The sequence below is a fragment of the Cyprinodon tularosa genome, unplaced genomic scaffold (genome assembly GCF_016077235.1).
Source record: "Cyprinodon tularosa strain WSP-4 unplaced genomic scaffold, ASM1607723v1 ctg305, whole genome shotgun sequence".
NCBI classification, from domain to species: Eukaryota; Metazoa; Chordata; class Actinopteri; order Cyprinodontiformes; family Cyprinodontidae; genus Cyprinodon; species Cyprinodon tularosa.
In genome coordinates this window covers 509,155-532,674 of record NW_024039014.1, presented here as the reverse complement: position 1 = coordinate 532,674, position 23,520 = coordinate 509,155, and the positions used below count along the sequence as shown (strand labels likewise).

General features: G+C 37.4%; 1 protein-coding gene across 12 annotated transcripts in view; it reads right to left on the bottom strand.

Annotated features, from left to right (window-relative positions):
- Positions 1-7,097: 7,097 nt before the first annotated feature.
- robo2 (roundabout, axon guidance receptor, homolog 2 (Drosophila)) overlaps positions 7,098-23,520 on the bottom strand; it is a 381,767-nt gene continuing 365,344 nt past the window's right edge. For 7 of the 12 annotated variants that reach the window (XM_038291987.1, XM_038291983.1, XM_038291985.1 and 4 more), the window contains 6 exons: positions 22,171-22,385; positions 15,593-15,775; positions 15,012-15,170; positions 13,704-13,970; positions 10,695-10,877; positions 7,098-9,801 (listed from right to left, as the gene is read on the bottom strand). In XM_038291987.1, coding sequence (XP_038147915.1) covers positions 9,800-9,801; positions 10,695-10,877; positions 13,704-13,970; positions 15,012-15,170; positions 15,593-15,775; positions 22,171-22,385 — 1,009 coding nt within the window. In that variant the 3' untranslated portion in view covers positions 7,098-9,799. The remainder of the gene's footprint in view (positions 9,802-10,694; positions 10,878-13,703; positions 13,971-15,011; positions 15,171-15,592; positions 15,776-22,170; positions 22,386-23,520) is intronic. The other 5 variants (XM_038291991.1, XM_038291992.1, XM_038291994.1 and 2 more) reach the window with 1 other exon arrangement.

The following is a 23,520-nucleotide window of genomic DNA, read 5'->3' as shown; positions in this document are numbered from 1 at the left end:
TGGAAAAATATAGAGAGATGTGCGGTGAAGACAGACAGAGGGAGGGAGAGGGATAAAATGCTAATTTTTACTGTGTACCACACAGCTGCTCTAACTGTTTGACATGTGTGATGAATGGTGTTGCTTTGCTTCTGCTGCCCTCTCACCTCCACTCATTGTCACCAGTCTGCCGACAAAGGGGAGAAGAAAAGCAGAAGGGGAAAAAAAACATCCTGCAGAACATGCAGTGCTTCCTTTCATCAATGCAGAACGCAGATATTTGCGAGCACATACACCGCAGTTCACCCAGCATAAATGCGATGCTGCAGACATCAAAGCACACATGCATTCGCATGCATGCTCACTCCTGTTATTGCACCCTGAGAGCTTCTGTCCTACTGCTGTCTGTGTTTGCTGAGCAAAGCTTATTTCTGGTTGCCCAGCTTTCTGGTCTTTGGTCTCTATAGACTTTCATGGCGGAAACCTAATGCACAGCAATGTGGAAAACAAAGATTTTTCAGAAAGTGCAGAAAAACACCCTCTCGCCTCTCCCCTAAAACATTTTCCATGTTTGCACCAGTGAGTTGAAGGAGAAAAATGGGAAACAGGTGGAGAGCGCACCGGTAAACGGTTGAAAATAAAACATGAGATTCAAGGAGGAAAGTTGCTTTGTTGGCAAGAAGTAAAGCAGTCATTACTTGCCATGCTTGCTGGGCAAAAACAGAGAAAGAACATGAAGTAGATGCAGTTCTCTCTTTCTGTCTGATGGGTTTATGTTAAAGGTTCAGATACATCAGTGAATCCGTTTACACAATTGCAAAAACACCATAACTGGGGTAGCTGTATAATATCTACTTCAGAAGCACTGAGTGAGGAATGTTTTCTTTTCTTCTTTTTTTTTTTTTTAACTAGACTCAGAAGTCTGCATAATCAAAGATCTCATATACATAAACTTTTAACCACGGCAAACACTGAATAAAAAGTAGGTCAGCATATATTTAACATAAAAAGGAAAACTGACAAAACCTTTAAGTCCTCAGACAGCACAAAAGGAAACAACGAAATATCATGTAGAATGGCAATGTGACTCCTTTGCAAGTTTAATATGATCAGATCATAGGATCTAAGATGATAGCATTGGTACACTGGTAGCACACAATCAGATGTATGTAAACTCTAGGTGATGGATAAAACTGACCATTTATAACACTGTTATTTTCCAGCAACACCATTCCACTATTTTGTATTCCAGTACTGAGATCCAAGTGATTGGGTCCACTTTTCATTAGAAAACACTTAAGAAAACTCACTGTATGCATTGAACAAGGGTGTTGTTTAGGAGATGTCATGTGGATGCAAGGAAACTGTTTATGGTCCACATAATCAGTAACGGAGGAGAATTAAATTTATGCTATTTGTCTATCCACAGGAACGTTTTCTCTTACCTTCTCTTCACCAGATTTTCATCCATTGTAACGCCGTACAATACAAGGATTCCTCATTGAAAGTACACCAGCAGGCTAAATGGTTTAATCATAATTCCAGACTCAGGGGTATCTGGTGTGATTTTAATGGCAGCATAATGGAAGCTGAACTAACAAGTTCTTTATCTGAGAGTAGAATGTGAGGTTATCAGGTTGGAGATGTAAACCCAAACATCATGTTATTCTACGTTCCATGTATATCAAATGAAATCCAAATCTTATAATTTCCCTGCGTGTATTTTTTTTAACATTTTGTTCAGTTTAGGCTGCAGTGGCAGTGGGTAACACTGCTGCCTTGCAGCAAGATGTTTCCGGGTTCGATTCCCGTGTCCAGGGTCTTTCTGCATGGAGTTTGCATGTTCTCCCTGAGCATGCGCGGGCTCTCTCCGGGTACTCCGGCTTCCTCCCACAGTCAAAAAAACATGGCTGTTGGGTTAATTGGCTTCTCTAAATTCTCCTTAGGTGTGAGTGTGTGCGTGAGTGGTTGTTTGTCTCTGTGTGTGCCCTGCCATGGACTGGTGACCTGTCCAGGCTGTACCCTGCCTCTCGCCCATTGACAGCTGGAGATAGACACCAGCACCCTTCGTAACCCCACTTGGGATTAAGCATGTTAGAAGATGGATGGATTTTGTTCAGTTAGTATAAGACATATTAAAAGTTAAAGAAAACTGATACACTACTTTGTTGACACACTTTTAGGTGGCAATAAGGCTACCAAACATTCTACAAAAATACTTTCTGCTGTTTAATAATGCATAATATCTTTTTTTTTTTTTTGGTACTAATATTATAGATTTAGGCAGAGCAACACAAACCTAAAATATGTAAATTTAGAGTATGTCCCATTAAAATTCAGCAGACTGGTCTTTCTCTGTTTTCCCTTTCTGACAGTAAACCTATATTACACAGGGACTTCACCCGCTGTCAGATTAAAAGTTCTTTAATTCTGTTTTTCATAAACAATACATCATAATAAAAGGCTTAGGAAATATCTTTACTAATACAAAACATATTAGAAAATCTTAGTTGTATTCATCTTTTCCTGCCCTGAATAACTTAGAAATATGAACTAAATGAGCTACCCCAAGTGTGTGGAAAACAATATTAGTGGCACAGTCCTTGTAAAAATTACAGGGTTATTTGTAAAATAGTGAAAATCTTCTGTATAGTTGCAGAGGTTAAAAACATAAGATCAAGCCTTAATAATGTATGTAGAGGTTTAATCTTGGTGAGACTGCAAGGAAAGTGCTATTTCTTACGCTGATATTCTCCGAACCAAAGTTACAGTTTCCACTGTGAATGTCCATGTAATTGAAATAAATCCACTCCACAACGTCTTGAAGATGAAAACTGAAGTTTAGTGTTCTTCTTAAAGCTTACAAAACGTACATGAATTAACAAAAATATCCTATGATGAAAATAAAAGGTTTAAAGTCTTTCATAAAGTTGAAGAGCAACAGGTAAGAAGACTGTTCGCTTCCACGGTTCCATGCAATCTAAAAATAAACATGCGAGAGGCTGAGGAAGCCGGCTCGTCCATCCTTAAAGCGACAGTACACATTTTTTAATCCAAAATCCAAGTAACCTTATAAACATGAATTCTTATTCTTTTAACTTTGTACATAAAATATTTATCATTTTTATCATGAAATATATCCATCTATCAAATTAGAAATTCAAATTAAATTATTATCTATCTTTTTAAGCATTCTTAAGCAATTTCTATTTATTTAAACTAAAAGTCCACTTTGGCCGCTACAATGTATATCTATTGTTTTCAGAGTGCAACATAAGAACATTAGACTTTATGTCCATGTAAGAAAATTTGGATATCATGAAAATATTGAAAATGTGTTTAATAAATTCAAACTGATATCTTATAAAGATTCTTTGCCCATAATGTTTAAATATTCCAAGACTTTTTTCTGTGTCAGTTTAAAGATCATGGTTATAGAAAAAAAAATAAATAAAATAAATAAAAAAAAAAGGCCTGAAGACCTTCTTCCTGCAGATTCTGGGACCTGAATTTTAAATTAAAAGTGAATAGATCAGTGGTTCAACACATCACATGTGAAGTACACCGCATCCCGTGTTATTTTTGCTAGACATTTCTGTTTTTTTGTCACATGGCAAAATAATACCTAATGAATGGTAATCATAGTTGCATTTATTCTGTGTGTAACACATGCAGAGTTCTTCACCTGACAGTTTTTAGTTTGCTGCTGAGGTAGGTTTGGTTTGATCTCATCGTAGCCCCGTCTTCTACATATTAGCTGTGCCTCTGACTAAACTTTTCCCAAATAGTTTTCTTTCAAAAAACAAAGATTGACCTAACGGAAAGAAAAAATAATAAGCTGCATACAGTGTTGAAAGTTAGTTTAGTTAAGATTATAAGATTATTATATTTTGAATTTTAAAGTTATTTAATAATTTTTTTCATTACTATTTTAAAGCTAATTAAAGCATGAACAATGTTATGACATCTGTTGAACCGGTATGAACATTCTATTAGACATACAGAGGGTTTATTTCAGAAATCAGTGAATTCCTCTAAAATAGAGAAAGCTGAAATATGTAGAAATATCTTGACATCAACTGCAGCACTCCAAAAAAAAATAAAAAACAGCATTAGTCGTTTATATTAATTTTAAAACAATAACTCCTAACAGACTATACAATACCTATCCTGGACAACCAGACTGTTATGACTTATACAAGGAGTATTCAAGTGACCCGGGTTAAAATCACCTTCAAACAGCTCTGTACCGAGTGGCGTACTGTACAGTGGGAACCTCAGACCCGGGTCGACCTGCTAATTTACATGATGCCAATTAGCACAATGTACAAACATCAATAGATCAAACCAGTCAAATCTGATCTAACTAGCAAAAGCAACTTTGCTTTCATTCAATAAACATGACACAGCACTTGTAAGAGGGATTCGGAGGGACAAAAGAACAAACAATAGAGCACACTTAAAACGTAGTGGATCACCTCCATGTTGCTCTCCACTGTTTACTTTCCTAAATTCTGTCACACTGGTGACATCATTAACACTAATCCTCACACCTAATGGGCTTTGGGCAGCAAAAGCAGTAGGTTTACATGCAAAGTCAATGGTTGACGCGCATCAAAAAGACCTGCAGTGCATCTAGAGCAGCAGGAGCAGTGAATCTTGACGCATCTGAGTGGCCGAAGCCGCGCCTCATGACCTTCTGAGGCGTGTGACGTGCTTCAAAAGCAGCAGATACTGGAGATGGAAACATGTTATTTCTGTTGCTCGACACACCACCTCAACCAATCAGAGAAGCTGATCTGGGAGGGGGCAGGAAGACAGACGCAGCACTGCTGATGCAGAAGATTATGATCACTCCCCCGAAAAAGTTTCTTAATGCCCAAATTAAATTAAAATGTCAAAATGTTTCGGCAAAATATGTTAGCCTTTATTATCCTGGTTCCTGCAGTTTGTACCACATACTTGAAAAATGCTAATATCTACTTCCAGTCGCAATGAACAGTAGGGGGAAAACCTCCAAGAGGCGACCCGGTCTGATGCAGCTTCTGCTGGGGATTCCCATTGACAGCGCACCGCTACTATGTGGTGGTCTGTGCGGCTCCAACAGCGAAATAATATATCAAGGCCGGATCGTAATCTTGATGAACTGACTGCGCAGACGATTGTTTGAGGTTGATTTTCTCACTTTAAAACATATTAAAGCAGCTTTTTACCAACTTATCACAGCAAATATAGCAAAGCCACTCTCTGCCATTGAACACAGGAGCAGTACAAGCACCAGACACGTCCATTCAGACTATACTGGACACGCTTCAGGAGCATCAAAGATACTCTTCAGGTGTATTGTGTCTGACCTTGTGTCTGACCTGCTAATTTCAGTGGGAAAGAGGCTTAATAGGGTGAGCCTCATTAGGGTAGAACCAATCATAATTATGGATGTGACGCAAAAACTCCAAGCTAAGCACTCGATAAACATGTTTTTGAAATTTTGTAGTGAAACATGTCAAGCAGTCAAAGAAACTCTCCAGTGAACAATTTATGCCAGTGGTGCCAAAAAAGAATCTGAGGAAATAAGAAAAGCACTGTGGCATTATGGGTAATTCTGGTGCTCAGAGTCACACATTGTAAAGTCTGTAATTCAGTCTAGATTGCCAGGCTATACAATACCAGAAAAGAAAAGCTTTTGCACCAAACAATACAAACAAGGCACACAATAGGTAAAAGTATTTTGTTTAAAAAATATGGATTCACAAACTAGCTAGGATATACCGATGTTTTATAAATTACACTTAAACTAGTATTTCCAGTACAGTAATAAATCATGCTAGTGAGATAGTTAATCTCTGGGTAGCTCCACAAGCTTCTCTAAAATGTTAAGGAAGTTTATTTTTCTATTACCTTTCTTAGTTTTTCATCAACGCATTTAGGCACTTGTTCCTGGGAAGGAAAGAAACAGTGTACTAACATCTTTGATATAATTAAAGTAAATATTAGTGTTGCGCCGATGCCATTTTTTGGCCCCGATACCCGATACCTGGCTGTGCAGTATCGGCCGATATCGATACCATAATAATGTAAAATAATTGCCATCATGGCTTTGTCGAGCTGCTGCCTACCTTTGTGAAGCAGGAAAAAATCTAATACAAAGTGAATCCAGTAGAACTTTTTATTGCCTACCAGGAGAGGGTGACAATAGTTGAATAAACTTATGGCTCTCAAAATGTTATCGGTGCCCTATTTGTTGGTACTCTCCGATACCGATACCACCATTTTAGGGCAGTATCGGGGCCCCGTTCGATACTGGTATCGGTATCGGTGCAACACTAGTAAATATCAATGCAATTGTTAGCATGCAAGCTAATTATAATCAATAAGCTTCTGTTAGCATAGAAAAGGTTGGAAATATGCTAGAAATAAGGTCTTAAAATAATGATTAGCGGATATTTTACAATTATATTCTTCATGGACAAATGATTTAGGTCTTTTTATTTTCATTTTTCAAAAATATTTTATTTGATATTGATCCAGGTACAAGGAAATTAAAAAGCATGGATTTATTTTACAGGTCTTAGGAATGAAACGGTAGGATTTTATTTTCTTGATTCACTTTTTTTTGGAGAACATGCAGGTGGATACAGAAGATGGTGTACAGAGAGGAGATAAAAGAGAAAAGGAAAACTGTACTGTAGAAATGGCATTGGATTTAGTGTTGCTTCACCCCTAACTATACAGGAAAGACTTCATCCAACAACTTTCGCTTTTTGATCCTCTTTTATGGCAAAAAGGAAAGACATAGATAGGCGACAAAGAAGCAACACTATTAAGAAAATGAATGAAAAAGGTAAAGCACCTCCATCTTTGAAAAATACATTGTTTTTTTTTTGTCTGGACAAGCAAATTGTGTTTTTACTCCTTGAGTTGGAAGGTTGTGAATGGAGAAGAGCAGTGCAGTGAACATGCAAGACAAAGAGTGACTTGGATGACAACTGACCCAGCATATGACTTGCTGTGAGTACAGTGTCCGCTGCATCTCTTAATGGCCTTGCTGATCATCTTTGACACCATATTTTACAAGGAACAAATAAAAAAAAAAAAACACATTTTATATCTCACAAATCTTTATGCATATTTCACAATATACCTTTATTATCATTTCAATAAATACAAAACAACACTGTGATTTAAAAGAAAATGTAGTATTAAAAACACTAAAACGCATTAGACATTAGAAATATCAATCTTAATTTGGTATGTTCTTTTACTGACATCTTGTCTCAAGGTGGATGAACCAGCACATCAGGATCAAAATCCACAGCAGAAAATAGCAAACTTAAAAGGGGATGACAGATCTTTCTCAATGAAAAAGGAATGGAATTATCGAGTGGAGATGTGTATGGATATATACACATATATACACATACATAAACACCACAAGAATGTAATATAACCTGAGATACTCTCTGCACCTCATTCCCAGAACACTGGCCACTGGGTGGATCATTAAAAAAATAAAATAAAACACAACAATGGCGTTACGACAACAGTACAACAGCATTTGATGGCCTTTAGTTTCCCACCCCCCCACCCATTTTATTATCAACATTAGCAGTACAAAAAAAAGACAAAACAAACAGTCATCGAACCACAAAAATCCTTAACATTACAATTGTAAAACATTGTTGTAAGCAGCGTTTTGGAGTCCATAAAAGGCATACAAAGAAATAAGCTTAGCTTCAAAAAGGATTGTTGAAAAAGATTAAATCAGATATTGTAAAGTTAAAAGCAGTTAGATGATAAGAGTGTGTGTTTGTGGCAGTCAGGCGAATAAGAAAGTGTTTTTTTGCTCCCCACTGTGGCTGTGGACATGAAGGCAGTGGACCCACTGACTAAAGTACAAGGCCCTTCTTTTCTGCTCTCACCCAAAGCTACACATTATGTTGCGATTTCTACTTTTTTCTTGAAAATGAATTTGACAAGCATGCTGACCGTATTTGTTTTGGATGCTGGTCATTTTGTCCTTTTGCCATTTCAAACCTTTTGGGTACTAAACAGCTATCGCAATCCTGTTTTAATACATAACTTCCTTGGGGAACAAGCCAATTATCAATATAAAGGTGTAGCAAGATCTTATAAAGTTGCTCTTTTACAGAGCACCCCAGTACAGCGCCATCCTAATTATTTTCTGCACACTTCCTGTCAACTGGTTTACATAGACCTGCAACACTTTGAGCATTTGAAGTTTTTTCTGTTCTCCTTCGGGAAAGAAAACCTAAAAGATTTCTTATTATCTTATTAAAGTGACAATATTTTAAAAGAGCCTTTGGTAAACTATAGGTACAATGTCTGGAAAGGCTGACTTTAAAGACTTGTCAATTTACATCAGCTTTTTGACTTTATAAAGCAGGTTAACAAGAAGGGTTTTGATTACTGTGAAAAAAAAAAATCAAGTCTATCTTTCTAGCAATCAATGTATTATAATCCTGAGTAGAGGTAAGAACTGACAAAGGGGCAAAATGACCATTTGTTACATATGTGAGGCACTAAACTTTATTTCAACACCTATTTTGATAGCTCATATAAATACCTCGGCTGTTTCCAGCAGAAGGGGAATGTTTTTTTGTGTTGATAAAAATTTCTTTGTATCAACGAATTTCTTCGTTGATACAAATGGCTATACCAGACTGAAGGACTACGTTAATATGAAAAAAAAGTTTCATAAAAATAGTTTGAAATAAATATAATAGAAACATTTGGATTCAACTAATATACAACTAGGTTAAGGTTTTGCAAGTAATAATTATTGAAAAAAAAAACTCTGCGCTAAGTGCTCCGACTGAATGTCTCCATGCAGAAAGATTTCGAGACTATTTCAATTTGATATGATGCTCTGTTGTTAAAGAGCATCAAATCAGTTTTATCAAATTACAAACCGGCTAAACCATGAGTATAAATAAAAAAATAAAAAAAAATAAAGAAAAATAAAATAGTACCTAAACCAAAGCAATAAACTACCTACATTATTTATCTGGTCTAAGGCCTTGTATCTCTGCTTTGCACCTTCAGAACTAGTGTCTGCCACTTGGTTTGTCTCAGCTGTAGAAATGGATGCTGTTTGTGAGAAAAGCATTACTCTTTAATATCTCTCTGTACACTAGAATATAATATTCTTCTCTTTACTTTACAGTACAGAAACTCCTCTTCACATATTCTTCCGGTTCTTCATGTCAGCAGGAGCTATGTTTTTGTGCTTATCACCAAAAATTGCAGTGCAAAAAACAATAATTATTAATATTAATAATAATGATTATATTAATAATAATTCATGGTAGCTATTGAAAAACAATGGATAAAAAAAAAAATATGGCAAAAAAGCCACTTAATTCACATATAGTACAAATAACCAGGTAAAACCCAACTGTTATTGTAAATGGAAGAAAAAAAAAAACTTTATAAGGTTTGCATAGCAATGCAACAAGTCAAAGAAAATATTTACAGGAAACAGAATTCCCTTTTCCTGAAGGGTAGGTAAAACAAAAAATTTTTTCCACATAGATGTTTTGTTTTTCTTTTTACTTGTTTTTTTCTAACAAAAAGAAATTACAGTAAGGTAGGAGGTGGAAAATATTTTCTTGAGGACAAATCCTTTGTGAGATGTACAGTATGTTTGTGTCTTTACATCACATATACAGATCTGTTAAACTGCCTCTTGCTGTGGTTCTATCTACTGCTGTGCATCTTCCCTCTAAGAATGCACAAGTAAGGACAAAGTTCATTGGCCAAAACATGAGGGCAGGTCCCAGTTTACAGCCGATGTGGATCACTCTGTGAAGAAAATGAGAATGGAAGAAAATGTTACAAAACTTGAGGAAAAGAATATGATTTGGTCTATTTCAGTAACAGCTAGCTAGATCCAACTTAAAGGAGAATTGAACACTGCAAATGTACAAATGCCTTTCTAAATAGCATGGCAGTAAAATATTGCCCCATTTACAATACCCCTCTGAAACCGATCCATGCTGAGTTTGGACCGAGCTTGGATCAGTTAACCGTGCCAAGCTTGGCTCCTTATGACCATTTAAGATGCTAGCACGGTTCTTCGCCCCCTATAGGCGGTCCACTACAGTATACTACAGCTCTCAAGGCGGAAATTACGCAAACAAAAATGGCGGCACCCATAATATTTAGGAACCTATGTTTGTTTATATTAGTGATATTTCGTTGCTTGCAGAATGTCAGGCGAAGAAGGCATCCTTCTCGGTCCTGGCATCATTCCAGGACACACACACGCTCTTTTGATGCAATTTATTGTTAATAGGCTGAGAAGAAATTTGTGTTTTGCACAGATGAAGAAAAGTGTGAATTTCATAGCCAGACAGGCCAGAAAACATAAGTCAGCTGACTGTTAATAGGAGATGATGCGGTCTGCTCATGGGCTCTTTGTTGTAAACTGAACCAAGCCACAACTGAACCATGTTGAGCCATTGAACTCTTGAACTAGTTCTAGATTTAGTAAGATTCGGTTGTGATTTAGCGTAATTTGGTTGGTCCAGTTTACTTGTGTCCCATTTACACTCTTGGTTACTGTGCTTGGACGGTTCTCAATAGGGTATTAAAAGGCTAGTGTAAATGAGGTATATATTATATACACAAACAAGACTTGTTCATTTTTGTACTAAGTAATAATAGAATGGCGCTAACATGAACGGAATACTTACATAACTCCCCATGCCCATTGGCCCCAAGAAACTCAGCGTGCTCTGTGGCAGTCCACTGTTGTGGTTGTCTTGGACCGTCGGTCTTCCGTGGCCCCGTCGAGCCCTTGGAGGAGGTTGTACCAGATGAGCTATGGCCTCCAGGGGAGGGAAAGGATGGTTTGCTGTATGGCAGACATCCATCCTCTGAAAGAAAACAAAACAAAGAAATGTATACTTTCCATTTTAAGGTACTCACAGCTATTTTCTTTTCTGAGTGAATAGACATTAAATTAAAATTTTCATAGAAAGGTTGATATATTTCAGTAACTTCTTTCACTAATTGAAATACATTACATAAATACACAGACTTATTTGTTTTAAAACCTTATTATGTGTATTTATGATGATCTTATGTTTAGATTTAAGATTTTAATATTATATCAGCCCAATAGAAAATACTCTCTAATACATAAATGTAAGTTTAGCAAGTAGTATTTTTAATACTTATGTAAAGGCAGTTATTTTCGAACAGTACTGAACTTTTTCAGAAGCATCATTGCAACACATTTTCTAATGTATTAGATAAGATTGTATGTTTCTGTTACACATATAACCAAAAAACATGTTGATGCAAAACATTAATGGAAAAAACTAAACAAACTGGCTTTTATTTAGTGTGTGTTATTAACAGTTATTGTCACAATGTAATAAATGTTGAAGACAGGAAGAAACAAATCTAAAAAAGACATTTAAAGCTAAAATGTATTGGTAATAAACTAATGACTGAAATAAAACTATATTTGTAGTCCCGTGACCCCTCTTTAATATTAATATTAACATCATATTACTATTACAAGTCCAATTCAGCCACATCTGGAAAAGTGACACAATCTTACAAGAACCTGTTGACAACTAAGTTCCTGCCAAATCGTCTTTTTCTGACAGAAGCTGGACTGGAACCTAGAAGGTTCTGATTGTAAGATGATTACAAGCTCAGACTATGTTCACATTGCAGGTAAATGCGACCCAAATCTGATTGATTTATCTACATGCGACTCATACAACTTTTTTTTAATGACAGTCAGAAAAGCCTCCCAAAAAAATCAGTGGTACTGAACAGAATAAATATCTCATAGTTTTTTAAGTGTCTGGAGGCTGAACTCTGAGGTTCCATTTCATCCGACGTTTAGGTTATCATCCAGGCTCTAAATACTCATTCATACAGACTCCTCTCCATCACAGCCGTCGCTGCTCCAATAGAAAATTCACAATAAATAGTTCTGTTTTCTATAATCTTTCTTTATCTTGGTATAATGCAATCATAATACTGTTGACTAATAATAACAGAAATGCCAACACCTGCTTTATTATTTCTGAAAACAGTGTGCTGCTGTGTGAAGTCTACACTGGGGCTATAAAAGGTTCAGACAAGTCTGATGGTGGCCACATTTAAATATTAGTCTGAGTGGCCATATAAAAAAAAAAATCGGATTTCTTCGACATATCAGAATGGCTATGCTTCAAATTTTTAGGTATTAAAAATTCAGCCTCTCATTGTGGGTAAAAATAAATGTCTACAACTATGTTGTTGAAATAAATAAATGATATTTGTAATACATTAACTTTTGAAAATACCAATAGACACTGACAGTGCCATAATCCTGAAAGGTAGAGAGAAAAAAGAAAGCAAGGATAGCCAGGGGCTCCTTGCATAAGTTGACCGAGAAGTCAAAAAAATGATCAAAAGCATTGTTCAAGAACTGAGGATGATTTGAACAGAAGTACAGTACAGAAGAAGAGTAGTTTTACATTTTAACCATTATGGTCTGTGAATATCACACAAAACTGAATTGTAGAGGGGAAAAAAAATATGCTGAACCTTATTGAAGGTGGAATATCTGGCTGCCAACATATAGTAGGTGGACTGTTATGCCAATAATGTCATTAGCTGCATACAGTACTCACAAAAAAAAAAAAAAAAAAATAGCACCCCCCCAACACACACTACACCCCCCTTTAAGGGTTACACATCTGATATACATTATGATATATGGCACTGCCATTCTCAACAACTTCTGGCATTGCCAACAAGCAATGCCAGCGTGTGCTAAAGCTTGAACCCTTGGTCTGGTCTTCTGGCCTACAGCTTTATGAGGGGGTAAATACAACGGCAGAAGGTCCTCTGGCTAGTGTAGCATCCCCTACTGCAGGGCACCACAACATTAACCCTCAGCAGTGTCTGTCATCACGTGAAATCTCATCAAACTCCATCCCACTGTTCCGCTAATGACTCTAATAGAGCGTGCCCTGACCTATGATAATTCTTCTGAACATCAGTTAGGAACCTTACTGAAAGCTGACTGTGGCCCCCGTTGTTGTCTTACACTTCCCAATTAAACAAAAAAAAAATGTCTGAGAAAGCCTTGGCACAAAGAGACAGGCCAGCACAGCATGGAGAGTGTTAACAATCACACATATGAACCCAGACTCGCACAGATGGGGTGAAGAGTAGCTGATGCTGGTGTAAGCAAAGAAAAAAAAAGCCATTATAGTCCATATTAGCCATTAAGGCCGTCTACATCACTTGGAGTTAAGCAGGCACTGTAAGAGTAAGATGGACAATGGGAAAGTTAAGGGAGGGCCGAGGGGGGAGGGGATCCTAGAAACCAGAGCAAGTGGCAGACAGCACGATCAGCTCATGAGAGCTGAGTCTTGAAACAACATAAAAGCTCAATTTAAGAAAGGAACTTAGAGAAAAATATCCTGAAATCAAAGCACAGTCCTCCGATTTTTTGCTGTCTCTACAATGTAACTGTGCAATAAGCTCAAAATTCCAACAGATCTCAATATGTGTATTTCCTTTTATAAACATAAATAAACACATATCAGCATTATGTCAAAAAGAGAACCAATTGAAACTACTGACATATTTATGATGTGTGGTTGACACTGAAAGACATACAAGGCTCAATTAAAAGTACCAAGAATATTTGGCTTCTAGCTTGGAGAAAGTTTTGGTTTCCTTTTTACCTGGTTTGTGGCCCCTGCGCGCATCATCCGCCCGATCCATAGAGCCCAACCTCTCCTGAGCTTGGCGATGATGTTCCAAAGAGGTTCGCATCTGTCGATCAATAGAGCTCTTCATATCGTCAGACCCACAAAGGAGTCCTGACATGGGTGTGCGCTCCAGAGAAGAAGCCTTCCTATCTGGGGTCTGTGCCATGCTGCTTACACTACGAGCCCCTTGGATGCGGCCCTGCCCCTGACAGGGAGGGGGCTCAGGGGGAGGAGGTAGGTCTTTATAAAGAGAAGGCATATGGAATTAAAATTATTGTAAAAATAAACAATGACCAGATATTCACACTGTTTTTCATCGTATTAAATTTTTCTAAAATATAAAAAAGACAATTTATTAGATTGTGATTTTATGTAATTAAACAATACAAGTCTTTTTTTATTTAGAAGGGAAATAAATATTATAAAAACTTTTTAAGACAACGCAAGTCTCACTGAATACAGTGTGGCTACTGTGGTGCATGTATGCTGAAATGAGTAACACACTTAATATTGCAACCAGGGTGACCCAGCTGCCTCTCCGGCTGCAGAAACAGCGCTTCAGAGAAAAGAGGTTCATGGTCTTTATGTGCACATAAAAATCCAATTTCCTCCTCTAAAAGCCCAGTTTTTTGTCTGCGTTTCTGTTTTGCCTTTATGTTTCGCAGGTCAATCTTATTTTGAAATCCACTTTTTTCTGTTTGGTGCTTGATTTTTCTTTGTGCGGTGGAATTCTAGAACTTGATGCAGAGACGACTGTGGAGTATGGCCAAACTTCTTTGTGAAGAAACATTTCTTTGAACCTCATGTTTTCGATAACTGCATTTGCACCTTTACAGTGGCTCATGATTAATGACGATGATGAACATTTAAGCCCCTTGCAGCACCCACACAGAGCTGCAAAGCATCTTTATAGCCGCTGCCCAATAATCAGTGTAAGCGTATGATTCCTTTTGCAAAAGAGATTTGACGAAGAGCAGTGTACATCTGAATTCAATCTAATTTACCCAAAAGCCCCAGAATAAAATAGTGTAAACAATTCTGTTAATCGGATCAGCACCCATGATATCCATGGCAACTCTTGAGAAACTGCAGAGATCCATAGCTAAGAAGGGATAATCCCTCTGCTACTCAATGTTGGGTTTCTTGCATAAAATCCAAAAATAACAAATGAAAATTTGTGGTTCAAGGGATATGAATACCTTTGTACCCATATATATGTAAGAACTCAACACCAATTTACCTACAATTAACTAAACTATGTATACAAAGTCTTTGTCTCACCATCTGCACCAGCGTCTCTCCGGTGTGGTGTTGTGCCTTGACTTCGTGGTTTGCGAGTGGGCCTAGTGGCCCTCTGATGGCCCAGGCTGTGTGTGCCGACTGTGCTGCCATCTGTTGAAAATGGACTGCTAGGACGGGCCCGGTGGGACAAGCCTTTACCTGCAGGAGGGACCAATGAATAAGTCAATCAAAATACATGCCTACAGTAAATAAAAAAAACACCCATTGTAAAAAAGGCAGCCTGGTTAATAAAGCCCTGTGGAACCACGACCCAGAGATTAGAGATGAGATTGATACCATTAAAGACGCAGCATATCAATCATGTTTGGTAAAGCAAAGGTTTTTACTTGAAGTAAGGATTGTAAGAAATAAAAGAGTAAAGGCTTGCAACTTGTCACCCATGTATTATATACTGTCAGAATCAAAAGAATCATTAAGGAGAACCATGCGCAGCCTGTGCGGAATCCAAAAAAGCAGAAAGACCAAGAAAACAAGGAGGCAGAAACCATCAGCCCAATGATGAAAGGAAGAATAAGAAGTGTTCCACTGCAGCAGTGGATATTCAGTTTCCACAAACCAACCTCTCTTGCTGAGGCTAGTTCCCTCAAGCCGGTATCCTGCCTTGTCTGCAGCAGCCACAAGAGCCTGGGCAAAGCTGCAGTGTGTAAAGATGGAGCCATCAGAAGAGCTGCCCAGACTGGATCTATGGCTGGAAAAATTACGTTCATCCTCTGAGGCCGAGCCCCACCCATTCACCATGGACCCTGTGGAACCCAACAGGTTTCATTAAATGTGCTTTTGGGAGTTCAGTTTTTGGCAGTGTTATCCTGGTCTGAAAGAATGTTGGAGATGCAGATTGTAGTTTTAGTTTCCCTTTGCCTATATTAACTTCTGCTCTATTTCGTTAGCCTGGTTTCTGTTTGTGCTTTAGGATTCTAATTATGCTTTAGATTTTTTTTAATTTTACTTCAACTCTACCATGTGTCTTCAGTAATGACTCGACAGGCACTATTACTGATATATGGTTAAAAGGTTACATTTTCAAAGCAATAAAATGAAACTCCATCATTAAACACCTACGGATCAAAATCCTCTTAATTTAAGTCTAGAGAACATACCAAGCTGAGTAGATTGTGCACTGCTGCCCCTGCCCCCCACTTGTTGCTGTGGTCTGAGGCTTAGGTTAGCTGGCTGAAAAAAAGGCAGAATTTTTCCTACCTAAAAAAAGAATTTTAAGATATGTGTAAACATTACTGGACAGTCATGGTGGTTAAAAAGAGTACCAAACAACACTCTAAAGGGATATTGTGAAATGACACTTAGAAAGCTACTTGTTAATTGAAATGGCTAATTATTCCAGAAAAGGAATTCAAATTATTACTAAATGGAAAGGAAAATAATAAAAACCATGATAATATAATTGTAATATTCAGTACGTTTTATGTCAGTGGGTATAATGATACACTTCTATTTGTTTTTCATTAGTATAGTTTTAAATGGTTTGTAAACACTGAACACTGGATATATTAACATTGGGTTATCATGTTCTTGTACTGTCCAATTTGTTATGTGCAGCAAAATGTAACATAGCATCAGCCACAGACAAGCTGTTTCATCGTATTAATTTTGAAAATCTTACACCTGTGCTGCGATTCTATGTTCTATGAAAGAGAAGGATAAAGCTACTGAGTGATCTTAGAAAAATAATAATTAAATAATTTCGTTCCTGCTGCAGGCGATCTCTGTTCCAGAGAGATCTGTTGTGTAGTCATTCTGTTCTGGCCTGCCCTCTTTCAACTATTATGAACACAAAGCTTCAAAGTACCCCCCCGCACACAAACACACACAGAAATGTGTGCACGCAGAGCATACAGACTAGCACACAGTGGAACGTCAAGACTGTCATCAACCCATTTTTTACTTTTTTTGGTAAAGAACAATGAGAGCACCTGTGCGGAGCTTCAAAAGTGCCTCAGGTGACGTCTCGCTGAACACTGAATTGAAACAAGCAGCTGGCAGTTTGTGCAGTTTTTTGTCTTTCTTTTTATATATGCAAAGCCATGGTTAAACATTCTGGCAAATTTAAGTGAAGAACAAACATAAGAACTTTTTTTTCTTTGTATTAATCTTGTATGTATATGTTTCTAATGTATTTTGGAGCAAAAATCTTAAAACAAAAACCTTCAAAGGGACAAGATTAATAAAACAAAACGAATGTGGTACAACTAGGATGCTTATGCAAGACAATGTGGGACAGACGCAGATTTTTCTGTGGTGCATTTGTTTTGCAACTTTTTTTACATTCTCCTGCTCTCATCTTGAATAAAAAAATAACTTTTTAAAATTGAAAAACCTGTCACTGACCTTACCCAGTTATGAATCGTTCCACAGACATTGTTTTTGCAAGTTTTCTTTTCTTTAAATGTATTTTCTATTAAAATCCTTCAACGGTTTGATATCAAGAGCATTTTGTCAGGTTTATATTATAAATGTCAGTTGTTCTCCGACCACACCAAACTGTAGCTTTGATATGGCATCGCAGGATGATAGCTCCTATCAGGCTGTCTTCAAATCTGTGGTAGATGGTGCCACATCTGTTTGAATCTGCTCATTGCACCTGATGCTGGAATTCTATTTAGGCTCAAAAAGGACCAAAAAACACAATCAGGGTGTCTCTCAGGGCATATAAACTGTTTCCCATCATGATCAAATGGTTTTTGGTCTATTTTTGTATAGTTGTACAAGGTAACCATGTGCCTTTCAGCTATTAAAAACACAAATAAATCCTAACTAGCAATACGCATAGATTTTTCATAAGAAAACGAATATGAAAAATTGCTTTTCAAACCCAAAGTGAGCCCTTGGTGGAACCTGATCTAATATAGGACACATTTCCATAAATTGAAATTTGTCTCATAGACCTCAACCTTTCATACTCTTTATGGCTTATTCAGAAAATAATGCATTTTACTGACAAAATACCTTTCTAATAGGAATATATCAAATGCACACAGGAATAAACAAGAACTTGGACTACAAAGAAATGTGGTTGAACTTTTGTTTGTAAACAGGAAAAAGGAGGTATGTTGACTTTTTTTAAAAACCTGTTAAGAAACTGTTTTTGGCCTCAGAATTATGAAACAGTTGGAATCTTGGATTTCAGGATGGCACTAACCCAAACCTTAAAGACAAAATAGTTCATACCACAGCTACAACCCATTAGGAAGTTAACAGCCAGAATACAAAGGTGTCCTGCTGGTGTTTTGTGCCTCACAGCACCTCGGATAAACTACTGGAAGATTATTATCAGATATGAAAATCGTTTTTTACAGTATTGTGTTTTTTTTGTCTTCCTTGTCAAAAAAAAAAATAAAAAATCTGCTGATTTAATTCAAATGGCAGTACATCCATAACCAGACTCCGAATAACTCACCTGCATGATTAGCAGTTATAATTAGCCACAAAAAAGGACAATCATGTAGACACATAAAGGAGATGCATACTGCATACTGTCAGAGCGATGACTGCTGGATTACACGTATAGTACAGTATTTTTTTGCGGCTTGATATTTTTTCCTACACATAAAAACCTGGGCAAGCACTTTAAATATAAAAGTAGCCATCTGCCAATAAAAGTACGGTACTTTGGCAAGCGGTAACACAGAGAACAGTCGGCTAATGTGACAGCTTTCAGTGGGAATGGTTTGGCAGAATATTCCTAAGTGGCATGAACCCAAAGAGCTAGGCTCACACACTTCGTCTCTCTCTCACACATTGTGACGCGATTGAACAGGCTGGTGTAACAAAGAACTGGGATGCTTTGAGGATAAGGGTTGTTAAGACAGCAAATAGGACAATTGCTGGACTGATTAAAAGGTCAGTTTGATACAAAATGATATATTTCTTTATAGATTAGTGGCAAACTGATATAAGAGAGAAGAGGATTCACAATACTTTAATGCATTTTGCTCTTGCTCTCGCAGAGTCTACCACTCGTTGAAATAACATGTAACACTTTTGAAATTGGGCAGAAAATTATCCAGAAAAAAATCCCCCTAAAAGTTTTCCAACGTCTCCATCTGCAGGCCTCCTCATTTATAGGAGATGGTTAGTACTTCTCTGGATGTTACTTTGGGGAATTGCACTCCAGCAGCAAAAGTTGCAACAGCTTTCCACTTTATTGCAAGAAAATTCACTCCGAATTTTTGAGAGTTCTGCACAGGCTAGTAAGAGGTTGAGTATCTACTAACACAACTCTTTTTTTTTTTTTTTAAGCTACAGCAGATCACTAGGAGTAATGGCTTCAAGCCATCAGTCTTTCCTTTTTCTATTTTCCTTCAATTCCGTTTTTAGGATTTTCTTTCTCTCGAAGACAGAAACTCCACTGGGTCAAATCCTCATAATGAAGTATTGTCAGTGCCAACCAACTGAGGTTTCCAAGTCCTCGAGCTCAGTAAAGGGAACACTGCCTCAGCAAATCACATCACAGACCAACTTTCCAGCTACTCTTACTGTACATCCACTTTCCACTGAGAAATCTCTACTATTCTCTGAAACATCAGTTCAATCAAATTGGGATTATACTGCTGTAATTAAAATGGAGAAATCTTTTTTTTTTTTTTTTACTTACTATTTTATATAAAAAATCTCTAAATTCTTATCAAATTGTGAACGTTTATTTTGTGAAAAATCTGAGATCAAGATAGAGGATTTCAAAGGTTTTCCTTTTAAAAAAAAGACATTTCTTAAAACCAAAAAACTAATTAACTGGTCAGACTGCAAACTCAACCATGGTCAAGACCAAGGAGAACCTTCACCAGGCTGGGAGGAGATGTGGCAATCCCAAATGATGGAAACATCAAGAAAAAAGGTCATGAGAAATTGAAAAAATACTAAGGCCTCTGTCTTAAAAGAGCCTGGAAGGTGAAGTCAACAGCAGCACAGCAACCGAGGACTCAGGGCAAACATCTTAGTCTAGATGATCGCTGTACTCGGAACAGCTAAGGTACTGCAACAAACCCTTAAGCTTCCAGGGCCCCAGGTAGAAGACATAACCTTATGATATATATATATATATATATATATATATATATATATATATATATATATATATATATATATATATATATATATACAAAAAATATAGGACAACAGTCCTACAGTATAGTTTTTGATATTTGTAATAGTTTCATATCTTGACTGGGAATAATGTGTGAAAAAGCACTCTAAAAAATGATAGCTGATACCTTTTAGCTCCATGAACCAACTGAGAAAGGCCAATAAACACTACATGGTTTGGGGCAGTAAAACACAGGACAGCGTGCTTTTAATTAAGAGAGAAAATGATCATCTGTGATGAGCGGCCATCTCTCCTTAAAATTCAGAAACGAAGAAACGTTGTTACTCACGTAGTTAATGGGAGATTAATTCCCCACAACAATCTCACCAGTTTCTCTACATCACATGACCCATACCAAACCAAGTAATACCTTTATCTCACTGGCTTAAGTAAAAAAAAAGGTACTGTAATACCCAAAACAACTTAAGGGCTTACATTGATCAGGTAGAGATAGGTTCTTTGAGCTCAGAGAACAGTAAAACGCATTGCCTGTGCAGACACTCTGCTTGTAAAAAAACCAAAAAAAAAAACCCAAAGAGTTATTTTCTAAAGCTTCCCTGAGAATGTTTGATTTTATTAGTCTTTAGTGTAAAATTAGGAAAACAGAACCATTTTCACATTCTAAAAACAACGTAAAATCTATCAAACTACACTTAACAGGTCTTTCTCGGCCTCTCGCATTTGTATAGCCTTGAAACCATGGCCACAATAAATCTTAGCAGTTTTCTTCAATCTGTTCTCTCTCCTTCCTGCCAACCCTTAGAGCATGGACCGATGGGCTGAGAAGCAGATTAGGTTTGAGATAAAAATAAACATTTCTGTCTTAAGACAGGAAGAAAAACAATAACTGTTAGATCACAGCTGCTGCTTGTCTTTCCTCATTGGGGGCATATTTCAGCATTACCAAATGCACTGTTATTTCATCATTACAATTTACATTTTAGGGTCAATCTCAAGGAGCAAACCTAACATTAGCACTGTCAGGTCCCTGTGCTAACCCTATACTTAATATATTTAGTGGATGACTGCTGTTTTCTGCCATCTTCTCCTTTACACATTTAAATTTACCAGTATATAATTTAGTTTGAGTTCATGAATTTCAAAGGAGATATATATATCATTGGTAAAAGTTACAGAGGTCTAAGGCCGGGAGACCCAAGAGAGCTAACTTTTATTTAGGAACAGGAAAGTTTAGTGGAGTTGTGTTTTTTTCCCCACTTTAAGTTCTTAGCATTGCTCTATCATTGCACTGGTCTACATCACTAAAGGATGGTAACCTTTGGTCTAGACCAGGCATTCCCAAACTCGGTCCTTAAGGCCCCCTGTCCTGCAGGTTTTAGAGGTTTCCTTGCTCCTGCACTGCTGATTTTAATTGAAAGCTGATTAACAGGCTTTTGGTCTACTGCAATCATTAAAACCAGCTGTGCTGAAGCAGAGAAACCTCTAAAACCTGCAGGACAGGGGGCCTTGAGGACCGAGTTTGGGGATGCCTGGTCTAGACCTAGTGTAAGCAGCAGTCTAGAACTAGCTCTGCCACTGCAACATCTCCCTGGATCCAACCAGGCAAAAAAAAAAAATCAGTGACTTGTATTACAGCACCTGGTCTGGAATCAAAAGTGCTGCATTTGAAATTCATCTCAAATCTCATTGGTAAAATATGGCTGGTGCAGAGTCTGGACTTGTATGCCACTTAAATCATGTTCGTTTTCCCCGGCTCACCTAGCCTCTCCCTCTCCTCATTCCCCTTACATCCCCTCTTCCTACCCTCTTTAAAATTCATGGACTTTCATATCTCTATTTCAGAAATAATAATTGTAATTCCCAACAGTCTGCCTAAAAGTACTAAAAATAATTTGACAGAGCTGCAGTACAGCACATAAATCCATCTGAAAATAACACAGGGATGTGACATAAATGTTGTTAGGAGTAACTATAAAAACAAGCTGTAATGACCTAGGATCTTTAAACGTGATGTAATATCAATCAATATATTTTTTAGACATTATAAAAGCACAGAAAAGGGTAAAACAGTCATCTCACCTGTTAAAGAGCTGTCCAAGTTGTCCATGCTAGACCCTGGTGTGTGCTCGATACCACGAGGATGTCTGGCTCCATAGCCCTCATCCTCGTCCTCTTCCTCCTCCTCCTCCTCTTCATCTTGCAGGTCAGTCTCCAGGTCGGAAACAATTGTGCTTGACACATAACCTACTGGAGGAGCAGGGGCCTGAGGAGGAAGGGACCCCCCCTGAATGTGCCTGGGAAATAAACGTTTAGAAGTGAGATGAATATAGTGGAAAACAAATATTAATTCTTTTTGGAAAAAAAGCAAGGATGTAATTTATGTTGAAATACAAAGCTAAGGTTGGAGGCATAGTTCACGTAAATGGTTGAATAACTTCAGACAAATCCACTAATTCCAAAGGTCAGCTTGCATTCTAACACAATGACCTGCTAATTGCGTGTGTGGATGTAACAAAGGCATCCTCCTGTAGGCCTGTCGACACATGGCTGTCACCCCACTGGCAGCCTGTTTTGCTGACAATCGCATTTGTTAGAGGGAGTGCAAAGTCTTTGACGCGGTTTGCAGTGGGAATTGGTTGTAATTACTGGCCCTCTGCTGTTGTCAGAGATGCTCTCTAACCAACATAGTCATTACTGGGTAACATGACATCTCCTTCCTGACAAGGCCCCCCCCCCCCCCCCCCCACAGCCCACTTCACGGTTATGAATGAATGCAAGTCTCTCGCTGTCTCTGCACTGATGACAGAATGAAGCATGGCCTTCATCTGACTTGCATGAACAAAACAACAATGGAATGCAGAATGTATGCGTGCAGGGAAACTAAACAACCATGGGCATGAAATTGTGTCAGTTGGAGTAAGCAAAATCTAGTACTCACTTAGAGTGGTAGCTTGGGCCTATTAAAGTTGAATGATTAATGGGTTTATCTCCACACCTTATACAGTTGAGATAAGAAAAAACTGCAGGACCGAAAAAAAACTTGCAAAAATAGGAACTTCCAATATTTACTTTACAACACCTTTTTAATATAGATCAATTATATTAACTAAGCGGTTGTTGTTAATATTTTTTAGGCCTTTTCACAAGGATATAAAACAGTAAGAGGGGTGTGGTAAACAAGGTACTGCTTTGTGGTGAATATAATGAATATGTATAGACGGGGTCAGGGCTAAAAAAAAAAAAAATTCTGATGTTCATTCTTTTGTTAAAATGTCTAATAAACAACTTCATAAAAGAATAGCTCCATACATTCTTATATCTTACATCCAATCCAATCCACTTTATTTATATAGCATGATTTCAATAAACACAAGGTTTCCAAAGTGCTGCACAAAAAAGATAAAATAACTAAAATAAATAAAAGTAAAT